At 29.2% G+C, this 25,221-nt stretch overlaps 1 protein-coding gene across 1 annotated transcript in view; it reads right to left on the reverse strand.

The window, feature by feature from the left end:
* LOC118182238 (adhesion molecule nephrin-like) overlaps positions 1-25,221 on the reverse strand; it is a 324,602-nt gene that overhangs the window by 146,887 nt on the left and 152,494 nt on the right. Inside the window, exons 8-9 of the mRNA XM_035351562.1 lie at positions 4,994-5,293; positions 1,097-1,222 (exon numbers count right to left, since the gene is read on the reverse strand). Of these exons, the coding sequence (XP_035207453.1) occupies positions 1,097-1,222; positions 4,994-5,293 (426 nt within the window). The remainder of the gene's footprint in view (positions 1-1,096; positions 1,223-4,993; positions 5,294-25,221) is intronic.

Raw genomic sequence — 25,221 nt, forward strand, 5'->3', positions numbered from 1 at the left:
CAGTTTTACTGTTTACTTTTCTTTATGGAAAATTTTCTGTTTCATAAAAAAAAAAAAAAAAAAAAAAAAAAAAAAAAAAAATTAAACTTTCGTAAATTATGAGATAAATAAGTGATATTTTTTACGCAGCAATATTTTTCCAATTAAATTAAAGCTACAAGACTTTTCAGTTATTAAAATTCTGTAAAAGATACATTTAAATACAAAACCATGCAATCAAACTTTTTCATAAAATATTACGAATACGGATATTAGTTATAAAAGTCATGCTTAGGCAGATATGTTGATATGTGTTAGCATCACCTGCTTTTTATCAAAAACTTACCTTCCAATACATTACATAATGAAAACTTTCGTAAATTATGAGCTAAATAAGTGATATTTTTTACGCAGCAATATTTTTCCAATTAAATTAAAGCTACAAGACTTTTCAGTTATTAAAATTCTGTAAAAGATACATTTAAATACAAAACCATGCAATCAAACTTTTTCATAAAATATTACGAATACGGATATTAGTTATAAAAGTCATGCTTAGGCAGATATGTTGATATGTGTTAGCATCACCTGCTTTTTATCAAAAACTTACCTTCCAATACATTACATAATGAAAATTAAAAATGAGTTAATGAAATAACTTTTATTGCAGAACCTTAATAAAGTTATATATAACGCCCGCAGTATTAGTTTTCCTGCAAATGACAAATGATATTACAATAAATGAAAATTATTATTCCTCAAATAAGTAGTGCTTGAGTACATATCTTCAAAAATGAACATAATAATTTGAATTTCAGAAGATATTTCTTAAATTAAATTTTTCTAGTCACTATTTAAATTCAGACATCTTAATATCAAGAAACTAAACTAAAATTATTTATTTGGATCTAAATAAAATAATAAAATGTCCATTCTATAAATATTTTGATGTAGTTTTCACTCTCCTATTCAATGCACGTATTCTGATTCTCTTTAAGGAAAGCAAGCAATCTAGATTACGAAGAAAGTACAGACAAATAAAAAGCTTCTACTTGAAACTTCTCCAATGAGAATTTAAGTTTTATGTTCTATGGGAGTAATTAATTTTGGAGCTTACCTTTAATCGGCCTTCTTTTTCGAATCTGCACAAAAGCCAGACCAACAACTCCAATCATTAAAAGAGTCCCCACCACTGCTAGTAGGATTGCAACCAATGGGCTCAACTTAGCCATGAAAGCTGTATCTGAAAGAGATTTAAAAAAAGTCAAAAAAAAATAAATAAATAAAATAAAATAAAATCTCTCAGGCGAATCGTGTCATAAGAAACTTAAAATTTTATTTCTTATGTACTTAATTTGTTATCAAAGACAAGGGAAGTTTTAACTTAATTTTTAATCTTAAATGTGGTGGATAGTTGAAACTCTTTTCTTTGTGTAAAAAGAAGTATAGTTTTATTTAAACTGCGTTGAATGGAATTTAAAATAATTTCTTTCAGTTGTTCTAATTCGCAGTTTCAATCAGAGGAAATTTATTATTTTATATTTAAACATTTTTTATCCGCAAGATGTCGCTCACTACTTCATGTTAGAACAATTTTCACAGAAAATCCATCTTACTTTATCTAGACCCAAAATATAAGGAAGAATTAACTTTGCGTGTTATTTTTCGGGCGATGACGGAGTTGATAAACGAATTTTTGCCTTACTAATGCTGTTTAATAGCATTTTATCACGAAACATATATACTCTACTAATATGCTATCTTTTCATTCCATTTTTTTCAGAAAGTTATATAATTCCACGTTATTAAGATTTTGATTATGATGCGGTGTGATGTGATTATTAAAAGCACAGATCATGTAATGACGTTTTTAATACTATTTTTTTGAATCCGTAGTTGCATTTGAAACGCATTTTGCCTGAGACCTTTCGTTTCATCTAAAACTTTGTGTCGATCTTTACAGAATAGAAGACTGTACATTTTAACATCCCTAACACACATTTTTTCCCCTAACTTTTTAGAACGAAAAGCCCCATTACCATCAATATTTACAAAACTTTCAAACATGCGTAGAAGAAGGTTGGAATATTTTTATGTAAAATGACTAAAATAATACCTTTAAGCTGAGTTTCTCTATGTTAAGTGCAATATTTAGAAAATACTAATTTTTTTAAATTACATATTATAAAACCTGGAACCCAAATCATATGTACTTCAAAATGCATTTCGCATCTTTAAGTGTGCAACTACCTCTGTATCACTGGTAATTAAACATTCAAGTTTACCACAAAATGTTCCATAGGTAGTCTTTTAGCCCTATCATAGAATTCAGTTTTGTTCAGTAAAAAAAGGTCAAATTTCAGTTTGAAGAGCAGGTAATCACTTGGAACTAACTCTAGGCTGTAAAAGATTAGTCAAGCTACTTAAACTAGCAGCGTTATTTCTGGATTTCTGAAAGATGTTGGGGATACTTATACTTTGCAAAGGCTTTGTTCATGCAGAATGAGCAAAACAGTTACTTTAGACAGATCCAATCTTGCTGCTATCTCCTTGCTTTTAATCTCGGACCATTCATTTTTTTTCTTCTGGACACAGCAATATTTTCTGATGTCAATGCTTCGAATAGTCGATTTTCATGTGAATTAGCTTCAACAGATTCTTGGCTCGCGCGAGACTGTTTCCCCAGTCTTTTACTGTAGAATAGGAAAGAAATGATTCAGCAGACATCTGATCTGAAGCGGCAGAAAGACGTTCTGTCTTTTAATTTGAAACTTGACTGATACTCTCAAACATGATTTGGTAGGGAAACGGAAATAAAAAGTGATAGTCAAGTTATTTTTACTAACAGACCGTTTAAATTTAACTTTTGCTGCTACTAATGCTACAGAAAATCGACGCACCCTTTCTGTAAAGTAATTACAAAATATGTACGTTTGAAGTTTACCATATTTCATACATGTTTCTACCATATTTGCATAGCAGCCGCATCACATATCTGCCTAAGCCACACTATGGCCACTCCTGCTATATAATATTAAAAAATTCAATATCTCTTGATAAAACAATACAAAAAATTTATAATATTTATGACAATCTATATTTTTTTTCTCTTTCGTGTAAACATTTAACCAAGAAGGCCTGTAGCAGGCTACCGAAATTTTTATCTTTAGAAAAGCAAAAACGGAAACCATCTGGTATAATCTGTCATACATTTTAATTCCCCCGATATGATGGAATTGATGAATGGTGAATAATCACACGCAGTTCGTTCAAAATAGTGTAAAAAAAAAAAAAACTGCGTTAGCTCTTTCCGGGAATACAAAGTAAAATACGAGAAAGGAAAATATTTCGATAAATGGTTTATAAAAATGTTGAAGAGGAGGGAGTGATCATAAAATGCCAGCCTTCCACTCATCAACATTATTCCATCACTGCTGTCATCAGACTATCATGCATTATGTCTCATATCAAACACTACTAGCTATAGTATCAAATTGTGTTGAATACGATAGCATTAAAATGATCATCTGAGTTACTTGTTATCATACAGTACCAGAAACTAATTCATAGGCTTGACAATATGTGAGTCCAATGCAAGGCGACATGATTAAGTTAGAAATAGTGATGAGCTATAAGAGTTAGGGAATATTTTGAACTTTTCCATTTTTGTGTTTAAAAGATAACTGTTGTCTGTTTTTCAGCTTTTATCTCATTTCATGAGTCTTTAATATGAATGCTTTCGTAAAAGTATAACATACACAGTATTTATTTATACTTTTACATTTCAAACTATTTTTGAATAACAAGTTCTAACTGCAAATTGTAAGTTTTTACCTATTGAAAAAAAAATATGTTTTCCTGAAAAATAATTTATTTGATCAGCTATTTCGGGTAAAGTGTACTATCATTAATAAATGCTTTTTTAATTTATTTTTTATCTTACATTCTGATTTATATTTCTAAAGTAATTTAATTTTTTTTTTCATCTTAGATGCCATTTGCTTAATTGAAGCTTTTCCAAATTTATTCACTTTCAGTTTAATATTCACAAAGTACGTTAATGTGCATAATATTAATTTTAAATCTTAATCTTTCTTAATAACAAATTCCTTTCTTCTTACTAAAACTAAATATTCGATTGATGATGCAAACTGACCTGTATATTTTAAATTTATAAAATTTAATTGTGCATTATCCAGTTAAAGCCTATAAATTTGAATACTGGTAATTAGGAATTTTCAAATGCTTTTTATCAATTTTCTGTATCATTCGATTTAATTGTGCATTATCAAGTTAACTCCTGCTGTGTATCAAATAAATAAAAAGTATAATTTCAAACAATAGATGGAATTTAACATACTTACAGCAGTTTTGTAGTTTTACTGTAATTTGCAGTATTCAGAACATAAACAATGTCAGAGTTTTTAGTTTTTTAATCCTGACTTAAATCTCTCGTAGGCTAAAGCAAGACAAATTTAAAAATTCCAATATTTATGCATTGCGTAAATTTTTAGAAAATTTTTAGTGTATATATAGTTTAATAATTCAAAATAAAGAAATCTGACTTCTTAAGCAATATTACTTTAAAATATGTTTTTAAATCTAAAAGAATGATAAAATTAAAGAATTATAGATTATTTTAAGTCGAATGATGAAAACACAGAAAATCTTTATCTTAATTTTACAACTCTGTACAGTACCAAATATAATAAATAATTTTCATTTCTTGTATCCTTACTTCCCTCGTCTCTCTATTTTTCTTTTTGCAAGGCTAAATAAATAAGCCGAAGAAAAAAAAATAATTATAAAAGAAATACATTTCGAAATAAAACGCAGCAATGTATAAAATGCAAAGCAACAATAAAAGATAAAAAGAAGCATTTCACCCTATGCTTCATCTTTATCGTTACGACCAATGTTATCTGAATCAATCATCATTACTAATGAATAGTTGCGCTGTAAGGATTTATCTAATTGGGCTTTCTGAAAAATAATTTTTATGAACTGTACTTACCAGCTTGCAAAAGAGGAGTTTGAAGTGTATGACCCACAATAGCTAAAGAATTGCTTTTGCCTTTTTCGTTTGAAGCGTATACAACTAGAACAAAGGGTGTTCCTGGAGGCAAGTCATGAACGGAAAATGATGGTACGTCATTTGATGTTAGATTCACTTGCAGATGATCAACAGCAGAATTGTAGACGTCTAAGTGAAATTTCTGCTGAAGACCATTACTGTAACCCGCTTCACATTCCACCAATAACCAAGAATGCGACTGATTAACAACAACACAGTTTCGCACAGGATCAGGTGGTCCTAGAGAATGAAAAGGAATATATTTCTGAATATAAATGACAAATTTTTTAATATCCTATTTATTTATCAATTTTCCTGAAATTGATTACTTATATTTCTTACATATGAATTTATAACTGAAAAATAATATTACACATTAATTAATAATTATTAAATGTAATTAAAATGTACACACATTTAAAAATAAATAAAAGGAAAGGGGCGCCTTTTTAACGTTTTGTGTATTATCTTTATTTATTAAATATCATGCTCTTCGCACTTAAACCATAAAATTCAATTCAACAGCAATATCGCAATATAGTTTTAAAATGAGAAAATCTTTAGAATTTCCGATACACAGTCTTGCCGCCTGGAGATATAAATTTTTTCCCTTCCCGTACGGTGTAGCCATTGCTCTCTTTGAAATCGTTGAGTTTGTTAATCAAAAATTCTTCAATGTCTGACAAAATATGAAATAGATAATAAAACAAATTCCAAATTAGGGCTTTCAGATGCTCATATTCGGTGGAGGATTACGTTATTCAAATTTGGATGACTCTAGGTACAGTTGTTTTATCACAATGCGAGAAACATACATAAATTTATGCAGATTACCCATTAATTAATTTCTTAAAATATAATACAGGGCTGTAATATTTGGTGGCAACAGTTTATAAAGTGAATCAACGTAGGAAGTGAATCGACGCAAAAATGCCAAATCTAAATTAATAGCCCTTTTAGCTAATAATAATTCAATTTTATGCATTAATTTATAACTGAGAAATAATATTGAACACAAGAGCTAAGGCATATACGAGTCCAAACGTCTGATGACATAGAAATAATAATTTTGTACTTTGAAGTGGATTCTAAGAGTCTCAATAAACGTTAAAAACCTTTCGAAAATGAAAACGAAATTCGAAGAAAGTTGATCGTTTTTGGTTTATCCTGTAAGAGGAAGAAAACTTGTTTCTGCAGAAGCATTACAGGAGGTTGCGCTTCAGGTCGTAGAGGACACAGAGTTTATTTTAATGTATATAAAAATGAAACATAATAAGGTACTTTTTGGATTTTTTTTATCATAGTTAAATGTGCAGCTATCTTGATAAGAATTCGTGGCATTCTGATCCAGATACAGACGTTAAAGATACAGACCATTTGGAAATCTCAGATGAGGTCATAAATGCAAAAAATTCTCAAATAATATCCACATCTGATATTACAAAACGCGTAAATTTACAAGTAATGTCAAGCCGTATCGGCTATCTGGGCAGGTATCTCACCTACAAAACTCGTTTTTTGGAGAATTCGATTGATTAGAATCGACGATTTTAGAAGATCTTCGCGGTTATCTTTTGTGCTGTTAAGGCAAAGAATCTATAATTTAGCCCCAAAATTATATGGGCGGGCTAGATTTATTTGAAAAAATGTATTTAAAAACTATTTAAAAGTAATTAGAGTTATCTACTGTAACAAATGTAAAAGTGTAATTCTCCTTATTTTTTTTTCTTTAAAGCCTGTTTGATTATTAGTTTAAGCTAGTGATAAACTCTTATTTTATAAATCAAACAAAAAAAAAATCAGCTTTATATTTGCAAATGTTTCAGTATTAGTTTCTATGTTTTAACTACCGAACCATCAGCTGCCAAGTTGAAATAAAATGTAGTTTTTTTAGTAGTTAAAAAATAAACAACTTTTTTTTTCCCAATTTAGCAGCTGAGGAAAATGGTTCGGTAGTTAAACCATCGAAACTAATCCTGGAAAAATTGCAGATATAAAGCTATTTTTGTTGTTTGACTAAAATAATTGTTACTCAGGGTATCATTTTAACCTGACAAATTTTTGTTTAGTTCAGTTAATAAAACTTAGTTCATTAATACTATTAAAACTGAAAGCTAGTTTTATTTTAGGGATTGTTAATTTAACAGCCTACCAGGAACTATTAACTTATTACTTTAATACAATAGAAAATTATTCAATTATTTAACGTTAAATTAATTGTGCAGCTAATCTGCATAGTATTATAATGTATTTTAACGCATTTTAATGTTATAGTAATATCCATGCACTAAACTCTAAAGCTGTTATTTGAGTTTTTGATATTTTAACATCATGAAATAAACACAACGACATAACAAGATCTGAGCTAGTAACTGCGATATATTATCGCTATATGTTAATTCTATTTAAAAGCATTAAAGCACCTTTTGTTGCAAAGTACGTTTAAATACTGAAAATCATGGTAATTATGATGATTCAGTGTAATACACTGGTTATAATATATGCTCAGCGTCATTAACGAAGATACGGAAAATGCGTGAAAGAGGAGATTTTAAGGAAGAACTTTTAAATAATTTAAATTAAAACATCGTCTTTTTTGAAGGCATTTAAGGAAGTGTATGAATTTTTAATTGCTTTCTATAATCAGCTTTGTATTAATTTAAGAATTTACAGTAGATCTACTTAAAGCTCCATGAAAGATTTTTAAACAAATAATAAAACACTAGTTTTAGCAAAAGAGAAACAGATGTAATATGCAAATATTAAAAAAAAAATATTGAAAATTTTATTGCGTTGTATATCCTCTCACATAGATTCATAATATATTGTAATTTATTTTTAACATACTCAGAAATAAACTAGAATTCAAAATTAACATTCATTTATTGCTTTTAAATGCACAATCTTCTAAGAACTTTTGTAAAATTGAGTATTGCGATTAATGAAAACGTACATTGCATAAAGTGTTCAGATGCAAACAAAACTGCTATCTTACTTTTTCTGTTTCGCCTATGTATGCTATTTGTGCTATTTTGTCTATTATTTGCAAAAGAAGTCTGATATATCGATTTCGCATCAAATGCACACATTTTTCGTTTTTAATTTTCAACTGCAATTTACAAATATTTTTCAGAAAATACGCACATAAATGTTTTAATGAATTTGATAGGCCGAGATATTTATAAAATGGAAAAAAAAATATCATAGATGACTTGACATTTTGAGAAAAGAATATTTTGTGAAATTTAATGCTTAATACCAATTCTCTTCTTTAGTTAATAGGGAAACAAACTTAGTTGTAAATTAACAAGACTACGGTAGAAATTAAAATGCCGAATACTACTTGAGAAATTCTTAAAAACATGACATATTTAAAACTGAATTTCCTAATCCAGTTTTTAACTTTCCATAGCCGGATTTTTTATCTCATATCATGTAAAATATTAGTACAATGAACAAATTTATACAAATTCAACTGAGAATTATGTAACTATCCTAAAAATATTTTCGTAAATTTTAGAAACAAGCTCAACAAATAATAAGGGAATGGAACAAACATTTCTTATCATCAAAAATTCTCTAAAAAAATATCTACCATTTTGATAAACACATTTATGTTCTGAACAGTCAAACACACACACAAACAAACAAACAAACAAACAAACAAAAAAAAACAAAAAAAAAAAAAAACAAAAAAACTGAAAGGTCTCAGATTTTAAATTATTTCCAAAAGAGCATTTTTCTACATTTTGTGCGTTACCTTTAATTCAGTTCAGCAGCAGTATCGCAAAATAATTTTAAAATGAGCATATTTTTATAATTTCTGATACACAGTCTCGCTCGCTGGAGATAGAAATGTTTTTTGTTTTATTTTTATGTACAGTGTTGCCATTGCTCGCTTTGAAATCTTTGAGTTTGTTAATCAAAAATACGTTAAAGTTTTATAAAATATGAAATATATAATAAAACAAAATCCAAATTCCAAATTTGGTCTTCCAGATTGCCATATTCGGGTGGAAAAGTACATTATTTAAAATTTGATATTTCTAGGTACCGTTGTTTTACCACAATGCGAGAAACATACGTACATTTATGCAGGTTCTTCATTACTTAATTTCTTTAAATATCATACAGGGCTCTAATATTTGGTTGCAACAATTTGAAAACTGAACCGACATTTATAGTGAACCAACACAAAATCTGAAAACGAAATTAATAGCCCTTTTGGACAAATTGACCCTTTGGGCTAAAAATTGAATTATTAACGCACTCATCGATTTTTTTTTTTTTTTTTTTTTTTTGCAAAGTTACTTATTGTGAATGGATATAAAGACGGCATTTAAATGCTTAGTAACTAACTTGTTTTTCTTTTAAAAAAGAACTTGCTCAAGAATCTCAAATATTCTAATTTTTGTAACTTAAATAACTGATTTAAAATTCTTAGTAATTATAAAGATTTAATTATTATATGAAAATTACTAAAACATCAAAATCTTTATTATTTTAATTTACACTGATAGTTTTATGATAAAACCAAAAACCAAATAATGCTGGTATACGTACTAAACTATGCAGAAATTTCTTTGCGGAGGGAGCTTGAATTAGAAACGGAGAAAAGTTGCATAAATTTCTACGCTTTTTAGGTCGTGTGGCAGCAATATTAGTTTTCTTTATTATCCTTATAATTCTATTTTATATTTTTTATATTTGTATTTAGCTGACAACTATTTCTTGCTTGATTTATACTAAAAACGTGTCTGAATAAAACAGTTCAATTTGTCATAAAATGTTTGCATTTAAAAACTGCAAAAATTAAAAAGGTGAAATTTCATTTTTTATTTCCATCTTACCACAATAATATAAGAGTCTTTATTTACCTACGTAGTTACTACTTCTTATTTTTAAAATAATATAACGTATAAATTCAAAATTCTTACCTTTATTGGAGTAATAAGAAACTTCGTTGTTTTGATAAAATATCATCATCATGCCAGAATATTTACAAATATATCTTCAAAAATTTATTGAAACAAGAATCGAAGCACTTTGAAAAACATTTTAATTTCATTGCTATGTCTTTTCACTCTTAACCATTAATTAAGAAAAGTTAGAAGGCTTTATAAATTTTATCTCAGTGATTCGAATGACTTTTCAATAATTTTTTTTCTTCATTTGCACTTTTCCTTAGATTCCAGTGACATATCTGCAGACACTTCACGTGACACCACTGTTTTATGCTTCTTTGTATACTGTACTATTAGATTTTGTGTATGCATATATTCATATATGCATGCAAATATATATATATATATATATATATATATATATAAACGTATGCATATGAACTCAGAAATTCTTGGGTTACGCAACTTATATGCTGCTATCCATGAACACTATCAGATGGAATTCATCTTAAAATATGAGCAATAGTCCTTGAGAAGCTTCAGTCTTATAAAGTAAAATAGATGACGCTGGGAAGAATAACACGAAAATAAATAGCCATGAGAAATACTTAGAATTCCGGACACGTTTTCGAAAAGGCATTGTTGGTGAGAAAGAATAATTGGAATTTCAGGCATGAAACATAAGTTTTCTCGAGTGACGGAATAACATGGGAATGCCAAAACCTTCCTTAGCAACTGGAAATGTGTTTAGTATGAAAGAAAAGAAAGCAGTATGCTGTTTGTCATTTGAAGTAGCTTTCATGGCATTTGGAATATTGTATATGAACAAGGTATGAACTGAGAAAAATACGATTGAGTTAATATAGATTACTTAAGGCCATTACATTTGTTGGGAAATATCTTAAAAGAATAGCTTAAAAATAGTCTGAAAACTTCAGATTGTAATCTAACGTCTAGAAGAATTCAACAAAAAATTGTCAAGAAATTAAACATACATGTATATATAATTTCGTGAGACTAGAAAACAGGGACTGCTATTCAGGCGTACAGATTCCTGTATCACATCTGAAACAAACCTAAAAAAATTATGTTAGACCTAAGGGTTTAAAAATTAAGATTCAAGAATTAATACCTCAACAATTTAAGATTTAGAACATAAAGACTCGTACTTAAAACGGCTTATTCAAAATGCAAACGCAAATATGGCAGAAAATAAATTTGTTGTGATATTTTTTTAATAAATTAACTTTACGTGGAGATTTAGGATCATAGTTAATCAAGGAAAGACTGAATTATTTAAGACATAGTTTAGCATATCTTTCATTTAGAAAACTGCATTCAAAACTTGTGAAAAATATTTCCCTCTGGTGGTTTATTCTCGTTTTTCCAAAACAACAAAATGTGAAATGAAAGCAATAAATACGTAAAGAAGTTTTCCAACGAGGTGTTTTAAATAACAAAATGAAATAAAATGTTTATCAAACCTGCCTCTATATCAGATATACAAAGTTGTGTATATCACCAGAATAAAGCGTAGTATGATATAATTTATATCTAGAATTACCCGTCTAAAATTCCTCTGTCACTCGATTAGTATCACTTGAACATATGTGTATGTATGGACATAATATAAGCATATACGTACTGAACTTTGCATTGTGCAATGTAGACAGTCCGGAATTTTATCTATAGCGTCCCCAATGGTAGTAAATGGCAAATATTTTAGCAACGTGAATCGTAACCCCGCCCCCCAACACATAATCGAATTTACGAGATAAAACATGCATAAAACTGCTCTGGAAAAAAGTGAGCAAAAATGTCTACAGGAGAGAGCTAATTTAATGGCAAATAACGTTTACCTATGTTACATTAGATATAAAATTAATTGTTCAAAAACATATAGAAAGCGTGTAAATCCAAATTATAGTTTAAATTAGCAACAGACATTAATTCTTCTTTTTAATATGTGTTTTTCCTTCGCTATTCTGAAAACAATAATAATTATTTCTCGACTATGTCATTTCTAGATTAATCCGTATCGTATGACTTTTACATAACAATGATGACGTAGCTAATCCAAAAATTATAATTTACTGAACCGAAAACTGTCTCTTAATAAGCTGCCATATGGAATAACTACGCTGCTACATTATTATTTCTGTTCCCGCAAAGACGTTGCCGCGTTACTTTCTTCCTGTCGCAAAAATATCAAACATCTATAACTATAAATATTTTGGATATATACATGGTAGGGTGCTAAATGAATAATGGGCAAAAATGTGCCCGTAATTCATTTTCATATGGATGAATTAAAAATTAATATTTAACTTTCTCATTATGGCTGCCAAATTGCTGCTCATTATGGATCAACTTTTACCCTGTTAGTATTTCTACAACATTACATATATATAGAAATAAATATAAACCAGGATCAGTTACAATTTTCTTTTATTTGCTCTCCCCTTAAATAGCTTATTGGATTTGAATTTCTTAAATTCTTTTTAAAAATTTTTTAAAAACTTGCATGCAATTCCTAAATATCCATTGTTAATCGCAAATTATTAATAAATGTTAGTAAATATACATACTTTTAAAATAAGGAAATAATACTCCACATAAAGAGGAATTCCATATACTTTTAAAGTAAAGAAATATATTTTAATATTTTAATGTTATAATAATGTTTAATTATAATATTTTAATACTATAATAATATTACGAAACATTATTTTCATGACCTCCACTTTCAAAACCACATTTTTAAATGATGCACATTAAAAAGACCAATATCTGTACCAATTGTAGAATTTAAAGCACAGAGTCTTTATGTTAGTTCAAAACTTTCTGTATTTCTATATCGTGCGCACAGTTTCTTTCTACTATTTAATGGAAATTTAATACAGATTCATAACGAAATTAGCAGTGAAATTTAAATTTATGTGAAAATTCATTTAGATTTTATTTAATTATCGCGTTGTACCGGTTTGTAAAAAGACACTGTTTTGTAAACAGTTAATGATTTGATCAAAAAGGAAAATTTGATTTTCGTAATGTAAATTATTTAGGTATTTACATCGGTTTAATTGCCGCATTACATCTGTATCTCTCTGTAGGTAACTCCTTGACCAGGGTTACAAATTGAGGTCAAGCATTGACTGTCGTAAATATATATAAAAAAAAAGAAATCTACATTTTGGTTTGGCACATTTGGTTAGTATAATTGATTTTCTTGGGGCAGAAACTGTCGGATTTACGAAATATTTTGCATTAATAAAACTGTCGGACTTGTTTTCGTTATTAGTCTGTGCTTATTTTTTTAAAGTTTTTCTCTCTATTTTTATGTAATTTAGTTATACACGTAGCAACAATATGAAAGTTGCCTCTAGTAAACATATCGAATGAAACGTTAGAATATATAGTAATTTATCTGAATACGGTGCTCACATGTTTTCACTGTTTAAATATGTGTATCAGTATAAGGCTAGGTAATTAATTTATGTGCTTATTTTCTTTAAGTTTAAAAACTTATATACGAAAATAGTCAATACTTTTTTCACAAAGTAAGTCTGATGCATTTCAAACTGTTTATTAAATTTGACTGAGGGAATGTACAGCTGGTCACAAATCTGCAGCTGGTCTATCATGCTACCATGAATCAGTATTAAAGATGATGAGATTGCATGCTCCATTCCATTACACCAGCTGTGGAAGCTATGTGCCGTTGTAGAGTAAAGAGCGTGAGTGATGGCAGGATTGAAATTTTCGCCACATCAGCCTTCAAAGTTATCATCACTGCTCAAACTGGAGGAATCGAGAGTGAGAATTTAAGAAGAAACTAGTTTCATTCGGTTGTGGTCCAAACTGCCATTCATAGCACATGCAATGGGCCCCAAAATTTCAAATGCCCTTCAGCTAAGCGCGTTCTGATGGTAAGCCACAGAGCCCTATATTGAGAATGTTACCTGTGCCCGGATTGTCGGATCATGTTGCAGTTTGTGGCATATTCGTGTTTTGGGGAATGTTGCAATCGTCTGCGCTACTAAACTACCGAAGGCATCCTGACCTTGGCCGCGTTGTATCACGCCTCTTTCTCGTCTTAACACCTCTTCACAGTCTACTGGCCTAGATGATCTCTAGCCTTCCATTATGACAAAAATTCTTTCCTTCTAGACAACTGAAAGCTGATCCTATTGTTTTCGATCATCTCTGGTGAAAATGAATCCCTCTGCAACAAGCAGATTAGGTAAAGGTAAAAATGTCTCTACCCATTTTAAACCCCACGGAGAACGAAGTTCAGACCCCTCTTGTGATTTACACAAAGAGCAATCAAGATGTATTTCTAATTATGGGCATATCTGCATATAATGCACCAAGTTTCGACAATTACTTTAGATCCGACAATTACTTTTTAATGAGCAAACGTTTTTAAGTGAAGGAGAGTAAATTACAGTTAAAGGTTTCTTAAGCGGAAACAAAAACTCTTGGCCACAGAAGACATTACTAAGTTATTCCGAGACGCTGACACCGTCACTATGATGGCATCATAGATTTAATAATTAATGAGAATGAAAAAGAAAACTTTAAAAGACTTAGCTAACTTAGAACAAAACATTTTTGATACATTTGAAGACAGTGGATAGATTACGGATTTATTAGACTGCCTGCAAAACGTAAGATATGGGCCATCTGTCTAATGGTAAATTAATTTTCGTGGAGGTAGTGATGTTAGGAAGTAAGAGAAAAATAAATCATGCTGTTAAAAAGTTACAAAAAGATTAAATGTCTTATTAAATTATGTATCGGAACTCAAAAGGAAGCTGTAAACTAGATATAAAGCTCGTCAGAAGGTACTAGAAAATACGTATAGTCAGAAGTTGTATCAGGTATCAGGACGCTCATCTGAAGATACGTTAGAATACTAGATATGAAGCATTTCAGAAGGAGATTAAATAAAGTACTAGATGTTTATTCTCAAATTCTTAAAAAGAATAAGATAAAAGCGCGAAGCAATATCTTTATATAGTCTTTCAGAAGGCTAGTATGTTTCCATGTCACACACTGCCTTCAGGAAATCTACTTGTCTTCGTTATTAGTCTGATAATTTATCAACGCACAGCAAAAACTACTCAGAATTTTATACACATATTTATTCTCATGGATGATCTTGAAGCAGTGATGAAAAGAAAGTGGACTTAACCTGCACAATGTGAAATCTCTAACTACAACTGTCTAAGTGGTAAACTTTTAAATGTGTAATTGGTATTTCTGGTTTAATTATTCCGATCTTCCTGAGCATCATAATAATGCACTTTCAACGAATCTTTAATACTGTCAAAAATTAAGCTGATGCATTTTAATATTAGTTACAGTGCAAAGATTGATACAATTTTCTGTTGCACGTAAAAAAGTTTTAGTGCTCTTTTAGACAAATTCTTTTCATCCGTTCTTTGTTTTCAATACCTATATCTATATAATGATTTAGATAAACTGAGAAACAACGTACATATGGTTATGTTGCTGTGAGCATGCCATGCTCAAGTGCGTGACTTCACAAAAAACGATGTACACGCAATACATAAATTTGGCAATACATAAATAAAAATCCCTAAAATGTCTTACTTTGCGATGTAAACTATGAACGTTAGCAAATGCTTGTTTTATTTTCGAAATTGGGTCAATTGTCCTGGGAAATAACATAATACACATCTTTTCCAAGAGCGAAATGAAATGAATAATGCTATCTATTGCGTTTTTAATCGGTGTAATATGTGAAATTTAAGCAAAGAGCAAACTGCGAAATTCGAAGTTGCATACGAACAGACAATATTTTAAAAAGATGGCAAGGATTTAAAGATACTATTATCATGATTGCGAAGATTATAAGATTACCCACGGATTAGTTTATTAGAATATAAAACTTCTACCTGAAATATTAAGAATACATTTTCTAATTAACCTTGGCATCACTTTCAAAATAACAAGACACATATTCATACTGCTCTAAGTAATAAAAGGAACATTGTATATAAATTTAAAATCGTCGCTGCTACAAGACGAATTAATACAATAAAGCACTACTAACGAAAGTTATGTATTTTTTTTCTACTAATATATTTTAACAAAATTTTAATTTCCGAATTTCACGGAGGTGTCACAAATTGAAATAGTATACTATTGTGAGAGTTTACTTTACTTTACTCGCTTTCTAAACTGGAACTATTTCTTTATAACTAATTGTTCAGTGATCTATAAAATCTTTAGGAAGGTCTCTGGATGTAGATTTTTCTAAAGAAAGTAATAATAGACTATATTTCCTTAATTCCGTAATTTCTACTTCTTATATTTCTTAAAATAAGGCATGTAATGCCATAAAAATTCTATCAAAATTTCTAAGTGTAATTCTACCAGGAATATAAAATTTAATATATTATATGGCCTCTACAATGTGCAGAGAGTGAAATATCTACTGAAATTTAGGAAGTTTAATGCAAAATGTTTCATTTAGATCTTTACGTCCAAAACATGAGTTTAGTAACACATTTTATAACGAAAGCAGTTTCGCAAAACGCAGAAAATTTCCTTCGAAAATTTTGAAAACGGTGCAGCATGTTCTCTAGATATTTCGTCTAAATGTCCATAGCTTCTGCCTAAATCTAATACAGTTTGTAGAGATATTCAGGCTTTGGACCAGAGAAAACGAAAATTCAGCTATTTCCTTGCTGGGATATGAACTACGGATATAAAGGCTACCTGAACTTGCTGTTACTTACCTCACGGAAGAACTCACAGGAACAGCAGTAAGTCATTTCAATGTTTTTGAAATATTTAAGTGACTTATATTAAGTGACAAAACCAAATGAAGCTGCAATAAATGTATTTTTAAAATACAGTAAATGTATTTTGAAAATACATTTATTTCATTTCTGCTTCATTTTATATTTTAAAGCAAGGGTAATTTGTTAATCAGAAATAACGAATGAATTAAGAACAGTACTATCCACTTAAAACTTCAACAACTAAGGTTTACACACGTCATAGAATTTCATGTCAGGAATAATTTTAAAATCATTTTTACTTCTTTTACGTTGGTTTAGGTGTCCTATAAATTAAATTCTCCTTGCTCTTCATCATAAATTTTTGACACATTATTTTGAGTTTGCGATTCAAAATTTATGTTATGTTACAATGTAAGTAAAATTTTTGTTAATTTAAATAATTTCAAGATAGCAATAGGATCTATTAATATGTTGTCACTTGCATACTCTATAACTCCGGCGGTTCTCCTGAAAACATCTTGAATGGAAAGGGTGAAAACACATCTGTAAGAAAAAGTTTTAATTCAGGGGTGTTCATTGGAGGAGATACATAAGACTTTAGAATATATAAATTTAAAACGTTGTCGTGAAATCGAAGACACTCATTGTTAAACACAATAGTTTGATACAGGTTTCATATCAACCGATAAAATTTGAATATTGCTAAATTTTCCAGAGCTTTATCAAGCGTGGTAAGTCAGAACTGGATTACATATTTTGTTAAAAACATGTTGCATAAATCAGTATTTTGAATAACAGATGTAAGAGAAGTACATCAAATTAAACTTTTAAATTAAAATCAAATATCTGGTTTATATTATTGAAAACGTACACTACCGCATTTTTAATTCCTACTTAGAATTATTTTAAAATTCTTTCCTACTTCTTTCAGAATTCACTTAACAAGCTAACAAAAGTATACCAATTTGAACTTTAATATTATAAAGTTATAAGAGTATCTATAATAAGTAATATTATAAATAATATTAATTATAATTATTATAAATAATTTTATAAATAGTATTAATTAATAAGTAATATTATAAAGTTTAATATTATAAATACCATATTTTTAATTCTTTTTTAATATTGTTTCATTCAGAAATGTTTTTGGGTTCTGCTCATTTTATTTGCTCTCATCTGTCTGTTAGATCAGACTTGAATCACTGTAGAAGAAATTATATCTTTGAACTTTCTATTTTTACAACAGTGCAAAATTTACAATACTTTATTTTAGATTTAATTTTTTCATTTGGCACTTCATGATTGTCATAATTCTTTCCGAATAATTGACGAAATACTCGTAATTGAACCTAACAAGAAATAAAATATTTCTGCGTTTAATAAATTGTTTTGCTTCTTGTTAGACTAAATTACTTTAATTTTTCATCTTTTTCTTACGAACGTGCTATTAACTAATAATAACCTATTCTAATATTGCTCAGTGGATAATTCTTAGTGATTAATAATGGAAAACATAAGATTATTATTAACGCATGTTAATAGTTATTACTGTAACTACTGCTGTGAGTTAAAACGAATGCAGTATCTTTTAATGAATGAACCTCTTTTGTTAACTTATTATTGCGCAAAAAGAAATATGTGTAAATAACTTATAAAACTGTTATTGAATACAAGTGGTATTACTGATATTAGTTAATAAACTGTAATTCTCGATAATTACTCAAGGACGTAAGCATGAAATACATATATGGTCTAGCTGCATCGATTCGAATCTGAACCATACTTTCAATATTCTATTACCTTATATACTAAGCCTATAGTAATCTCAGATTTTGAGAAATTTATAAAGCAGAAACGACGAAAGGCGGCACAATAACCGATATGTATCAGTTACAATAATCATTATCGTATATGTGTCGTGTATGTGTCGCTTCATCAGTATTTCAGTGCGACAGAATATCCTTCATCGGTCGAATAGATAAACCGTTGAACTGTAGTAGTTCAGTGTGAATTCAAATCCCGCAGAAAGGGCCGGTTGCATGGACATTTTCGTATTTTTCCCTATTTTAAAGTAAATACGGGTAGAAAATTCTGCATAAAAACATCCTACCTCTTATGCAGATGTATCTAGCGAGAATGTGATTTTATCATTACTTTTAAAGCTTTTGTCTGCTATATCAATAGCATGAGCTAAGCTAAAGGTAGTCACCAAATTTGGTGTAGTGAAGTGAAACTGAAGCGAATGTTCTTGTTGTTAGCACTTTTATGCTTTAAAACTCGGGAGTCTGAACTTGGAAATCTCGAAGTAATTTTTTGATAATTATTTTATGTAATACACTTGAAGCAGAATAATTTTATTTTATTTTATTGATCAGTAAATCTCCAACTATCAACACAATTTTGGTATATCCTTACTATTACAATTTTCATTATTAAATTCACCACGAGTATCGGTAAATCACCAAGGTATGTTGCCAAACGGCTAACAGTAAGGCTTTTACCATTTATATAGTATATAAGTGGTTCCTAAATACGGTGGCCCCTCATTTCTCAATAAAAAAAAAAAACATAGCATTTTTTGGAAAACATTAAGAAAACATGATAGAAATAAAATATAACTCACAAAGCTCATAACTCAAAACTCTTCTCGTGTCGGGCAGAGTATAAGTGATAGATTGATAAGCAACGAGATCATTAAGTTTAATTACTTTACATATTTGTCCAGTTAGTTATCCAATTTTTCATTCCGTCGGAGAGATCACTCTTTTATTTTATAACTTCTCAGGATTTCTTCATTACTCGAATTTAAAGCTCAGTATTTCACGCTATCTAAGCAAAATTATTGTCAAACATTTATTTTTATTTAATTCCCTGTTTAATATATTTAGTTTTAGCCAAACAACTACATAGGAATTGAAATATTTTCTCCAATAGATCAAGTTCTCAACCTTTCCATCTGCTTACATTGGGAATGAGAACCGGGCAAGCAATACTTGGAATTTCAAAACAAGTGCTGATACAAGAACAAAAAATAGCGGTTTGGATAGCAAATTCTGTTCCTATAGTTGCAATAATGCACTTTATTCTACTTGAATATGAAATCGAGAAAGCGAGCACTGGAAACAAATACTGTACTCTCGTTTGGAATACAATTTGAACAAAATACATAAAATGTGTCTAATGGAATACGCATATATACATTAAACTGCTACTTTTATTGGCTACTTAGGCTATTCTCACCGGACTTAGTTGAAAATAAATAAAACTACAAAAACTCCTTTTCAAAACATATCATAAGACTAAAATATCTCCAAAGAGAATATTTTTTTTATCTTCAGAAAGATGCATCAAGTACATAAATAATATGAGGAGGGGAACAAAATATTCAGTTGTATACTATAAGAAAGAGGAGAAAAGCATAGAAGTGGGTGAAAAAGATAAAAGATTTGGTAACACATTTGAAAGTTTTTTATGGCAGCTTCTGTTTTTTTTATTATTATTATTGAAAAGGATCCAATGCGAGCTTCGAAAATTATTCATTTATACCAGCAGTTAACAACATTTTTAACAACTTAACGAACCTAAGAGTCACAAAAAAATGGAAAATGGAACATATTAACTATATTACTCAGAACCTTATAATTTATGAAGCAGAATGTTTTATAAGTAATAATATTTATAATAATATATATAGATGTTTTATAAATAATAATAAATAGTAATAATAAATAATAATAAATAATATATATTATTATAAATAAATAATAATATTTATAATAATATATATAGATGTTTATAAATATTTAATTTTATTCGCAGTACTTTTATTATATATATTAAAATTTAAAAAAAAAGTATTTTAAAATTGAAATAAAAATGTTATGAATTTCAAAAAAATTAAATAATTGTTTTTGTTTCAATTTAAAAATGCTTTTGTTTTAATTTTGATATGTCTACGTACTGTTAGAGGACTGCCTAGCTTTTCGACGTCTAATTTTGATTTAATTCTTAACTTCCGATTATGTGTACACTATGAATTCTCTTTTTAATTGGATTAATTTTGATGTTTTGGTGAATATACGGTTATAATTACTATATTATAGAGGAACTGCCTAGCTTTTATTCCAATTTTATAATTTATCCCAGTCAGTAAGTTTATTTGTATATACATATATATCTTAAAATCATGTTCTGACAACAACAGTTTCATTTCTTAGAATTCCCTTTGAAATGTACCACTAATACTGGACCAGTATCTTCAATCCAAAAGTTAGCTAAATAACGCAACAAAGGAAGAAAAGAGGAAAACACTTTTTGTTTTGCATGCAGAAAGCTCTTTCACTTCCTGTGTTTTCTACAGTTAAAAATGTTTAAAAGAATTTAGCACTTTGGGTCTTTCCGCCACGTTTAAGCTTCAAAACATTTTAGCCATTTTGTCGATGTAACACAAGTTAGCAGTCGTAAGTCCATTTTTTTCCTTTTTGCAATTTTAAAGTATTCCGGGACAAGCAGGAATAATAGACTTTTTTAAATTTCTTTGCACGCTTTTTAATTTAATTTAATTTTAAATACTTTTGAAGAAAAATTCTTCAGTTTAAGCAATTTAGGGATTTTACTCGGGGTAGTTTCATGCCCTATCGAGATAAAAAATAAATATTATTTTAACGTTTTTGGACAGTTAAGTAGTAGTCGTACGGATCTCCAAATGGCAAGAAGAAAGAAACGTGTATTCGCCACTCATTAATTAACCAACTTTAATATGTCAAATACGCACCCCTTGAAAAATTCTATTTGAAGCGTTAAGCAAAGGATGCTTAATAGTTTTTATTTGCTTATTTCATTGTATATTTTTTGCAGTTTAATTACTTTTAATGTATTTCCCTTTTAAGAATCAAATTTGCCAAATATTTCCAACTTTAGTAATATAAAATAAGAATATCAAATTATAACGTCTTCTCACTGACGATTGCCAAGTAGCGTATTTAATTCCCTGTCAAACGTTTTCGAAGAATAAAATAGTATATTAAAAAAAATAAAAAAAATTAATTTTTATAAAATTCAATCCTTTGCAGCTCAAGCGCAGGAATGTATTGTTTTGTTTCATTTATTATCACATCATATGTATATATGAAATTGATTCTGTAGCAGAATGCATGCGGTTGAATTCATAATGAACAGAGAGGATTTTGATGTCGTAGAATGCTGAAACGCCGATCCACAATGAAGAAGTTGGTGTTGGTGTTGGTGTATTTAATTATGGCAAAGCACACTAGGGCTATCTGCCTAAGGGGAGGGATGCCTTTCGTGGAGGACTTTCTAAGGGAAACTGGCTCGTATACACGTTACACATGGGGAAAACCACGAAAACGCCCATGCAGCCAGCCCGTTCGCGGGATTCGAACCTCGGACCGAACTACCAGTGTTCAGCGTCTTTACCGCTCGGCCGCTGGTGGGCCCACAATGAAGAAGAAATTTGGAAGTCGAGGTACATTTAATTCAACTTTTATTTTAGTAAACATGTTGCGACCACAATCAAGTGGGCACATTAATTGTGCCTAACCGAAAAGTTTTACATTTTAGATAAAATTGCAGTGAGAAAGAAGGAACAGATAGACTGCAGTCCAGCTAGGCTAAGGCGTAGAATGCAAGCGCGTTATGTTCAGGATGAAATCTTAATTCATACTGAATTTTGGTTCTCAATGCATTTTGATTAGATAGTTAATATTTCTGAAAAGTTACTATTGGCCTTTTGAGTTTTAGTTCCATATATATCATCAGAATTACGTAAAAATCGTACGACATAGATTAGACTCGAAATGACGCAGTGCAAATAGAAATTACTATTTTTAGAATACAGAAGGGAATTTAAGCTGTTAATTTAATCGTTTACATATATATATATATGAAATATTAAAAGCACGAGGAAAAGACGGAGCACTGTTGATGCGTACTTATCCTATATTGAAGAGGAAGTATTCTGATTGCGTCGTAAGCTAATGTGTTGACTTCGTAAACAAAACTTGGCATTTGAGACGATTTTAATTCCATTTTTATTTCCAACTGACATTATGTGGCCACAGATCACTTGGCACTCTAATCGTGCCTGTTCAAGAACATTTACATTATTGATAATTTTGCAATAGCAAGCACATAGCGAAATTATGTCCAAGCAAAGCAGAGACAGAAGCTGGAGTGTGTAGTATAAAAAGATGGAAGCATGCGAAGAGAAAAGTTTTGGTTTTTAATGGTAGTTTCAGTTTGAAATTATTACGTCATCACAGCTGCGCAGGCCTTAGAATGATCTAGAAATGGTGTAATGCAGAGAAGTTATTGCGATTTTTAGAATAGAGAGGGAGAATTAATGTTTTTGCAGTTAGTCTAAATTATAAATTTGATTCACATATTTTTTTATCTTACATAAGCAGAGACAGAAGCTGAAGTGCGCAAAATGGCGCGCATACGTTATTTATACTAGCTGTTACGTAATAGGCTAGAAGGTACTGGTCTAGGGGGAGATCCTAAATTGCGGAACGTTAATTAGAGGTTGCCTGCTCGCGTAGAGCAAAGCCATCGTATTTTTTATATTTTCTTCGTATTTTTTATACTATCTTTCAGCTTTAATCTTTATGTTATTACTTAACAAAGTAAGCTACTTAAAGAAATGGATGCAATTCCTAGAAATATATATATATATTTTTTTTTACTTTTTAATTCTTGTCTTAATTAAAACTGAATTTCGTTCATGGCATATTTATTTAAATTATTAGGATATACAAAAGGTAATATAACTTTAATGTTCTTAATATAGCTTTAATGTAACTCTATGTTTTTCTAAATGCATATTTACCTGGTATCTTTAAGATAGGTAACTATTCCACCTGTTCCATTTTTATAGGTAATCTTTACTGATAGACCATATTAAATTTTGGGCAACTGAAAATCTGAATATTTTTATTTCTTTTTTATTTATTTACATATTTTATTTTTTATTTTCTTTCTCTCTATGCATGTATATATAATATATATATGTGCATATTTGTTTGTTGAACACTAATAGTTCCTTCCAGATTCAAATACCCATGAAGAAATGGTTGCATGGAAGTTTCCGTGTTTTTCCCTTGTGTAATATGAATACGAGCTGTTTAAACTCTTTTCACGAAGGCATTCCTTTCCTTATGGAAATAGTTCTCACATGCTTAGGCAGCCAAATGATACGAATCCTTTTAAATCAAATATCTTACTCATTTAGAACGGGTAAAGTAATGAAATGTAACATAACTTTAAGTAAACTGCAGGTTGATAAAAATGCTTTAAATATAGAAAAATAAAAATAATCCAATTAAGCCTTAATATTTGAAAGCGGTACTACTTAATATTTGAAAGCGGTAGGTGAAATACTGTAGCATAGGAATAATGCAAACCAAATATCATTTAAATAATTAAAGGTAGGAGTTCATCAAATAAAGGTAATAACAAAATATCATTTGTGATCCTAGACTTCAAGAATACACAGAGACGCTTTATTAGCACTTAAAATTATTTTACGTGAATTTAGCTATTTAAACCTTAAAGGTAAGAAAAACTATTTAAATCAGTTTGCTGGATAGCTTACCTATAATATTTAATTACAACTTAAACTAATCTAGATGTTTTATTACTATTAATTTTTATACATACCAAACGATAACTGGGTTAAATTTCATCATTAATTTTAACTAATTAAATTCATTAAAATGTTTTTTTCACAAAAGTGTTTTCTATTCTCTCCTGAGATCCAAAACATGGTTTTTAATTAACTTTTGATGCTGCTTCCTTTAAGATGACAAAAATCTAACTGAAACTAATTAAATACCATTCTTGATATTAATTTTTTAGAATAATATTTAGATAATAGGAATCGTGTTCAATAATTTCCAATAATTTAAGCTTTCACTTATTAAGTCTATGTTAGTTTACTTGCATACTTTGCAATGTTTATTATGTGTTTGGGTAAAGAATTTGCATTCTTCGTTTCTTTGCTTGCTCTCAATGATGAAGAGGTAATAATTTATTAATTTCTTTTGCTTAAAATTGTTAGCAGTTCTGTACATAATTTATTATTCCAAAATATCTAAACCATTTTATAGCAAGGCTAAAAAATGTGCTTGTTAAAAATTTAGATTTTACATGAGTAGCCTAATGTGTGTTTCTATAACAAGTAGTATTTTGAAACTGAGATTATATTACAAATTTTAGTAATTCGTTCTCAAGATCATTTTGAGGAACACATTTTAATGTGTTTTTAATTTCATGTGTCTTTAATGCAGAGTCCCAGATGGCAATTAAATGATGCCATTAATAAAGGTATTTCCAGTCTGTTTCAAATCTCGGCGAATGATATGGCTGCATAAGTTTCCCTTGCCCAACAAAGTTCTCTACTTTTTTTTTTCTCTCTTTTAATCAATTTTCAATTTGCTCATATGTGGTATTCCATTCCTAATATTAA

This window comes from Stegodyphus dumicola, chromosome 4 (genome assembly GCF_044657685.1).
Source record: "Stegodyphus dumicola isolate Sdum_Otavi_A_Nest chromosome 4, ASM4465768v1".
NCBI classification, from domain to species: domain Eukaryota; kingdom Metazoa; phylum Arthropoda; class Arachnida; order Araneae; family Eresidae; genus Stegodyphus; species Stegodyphus dumicola.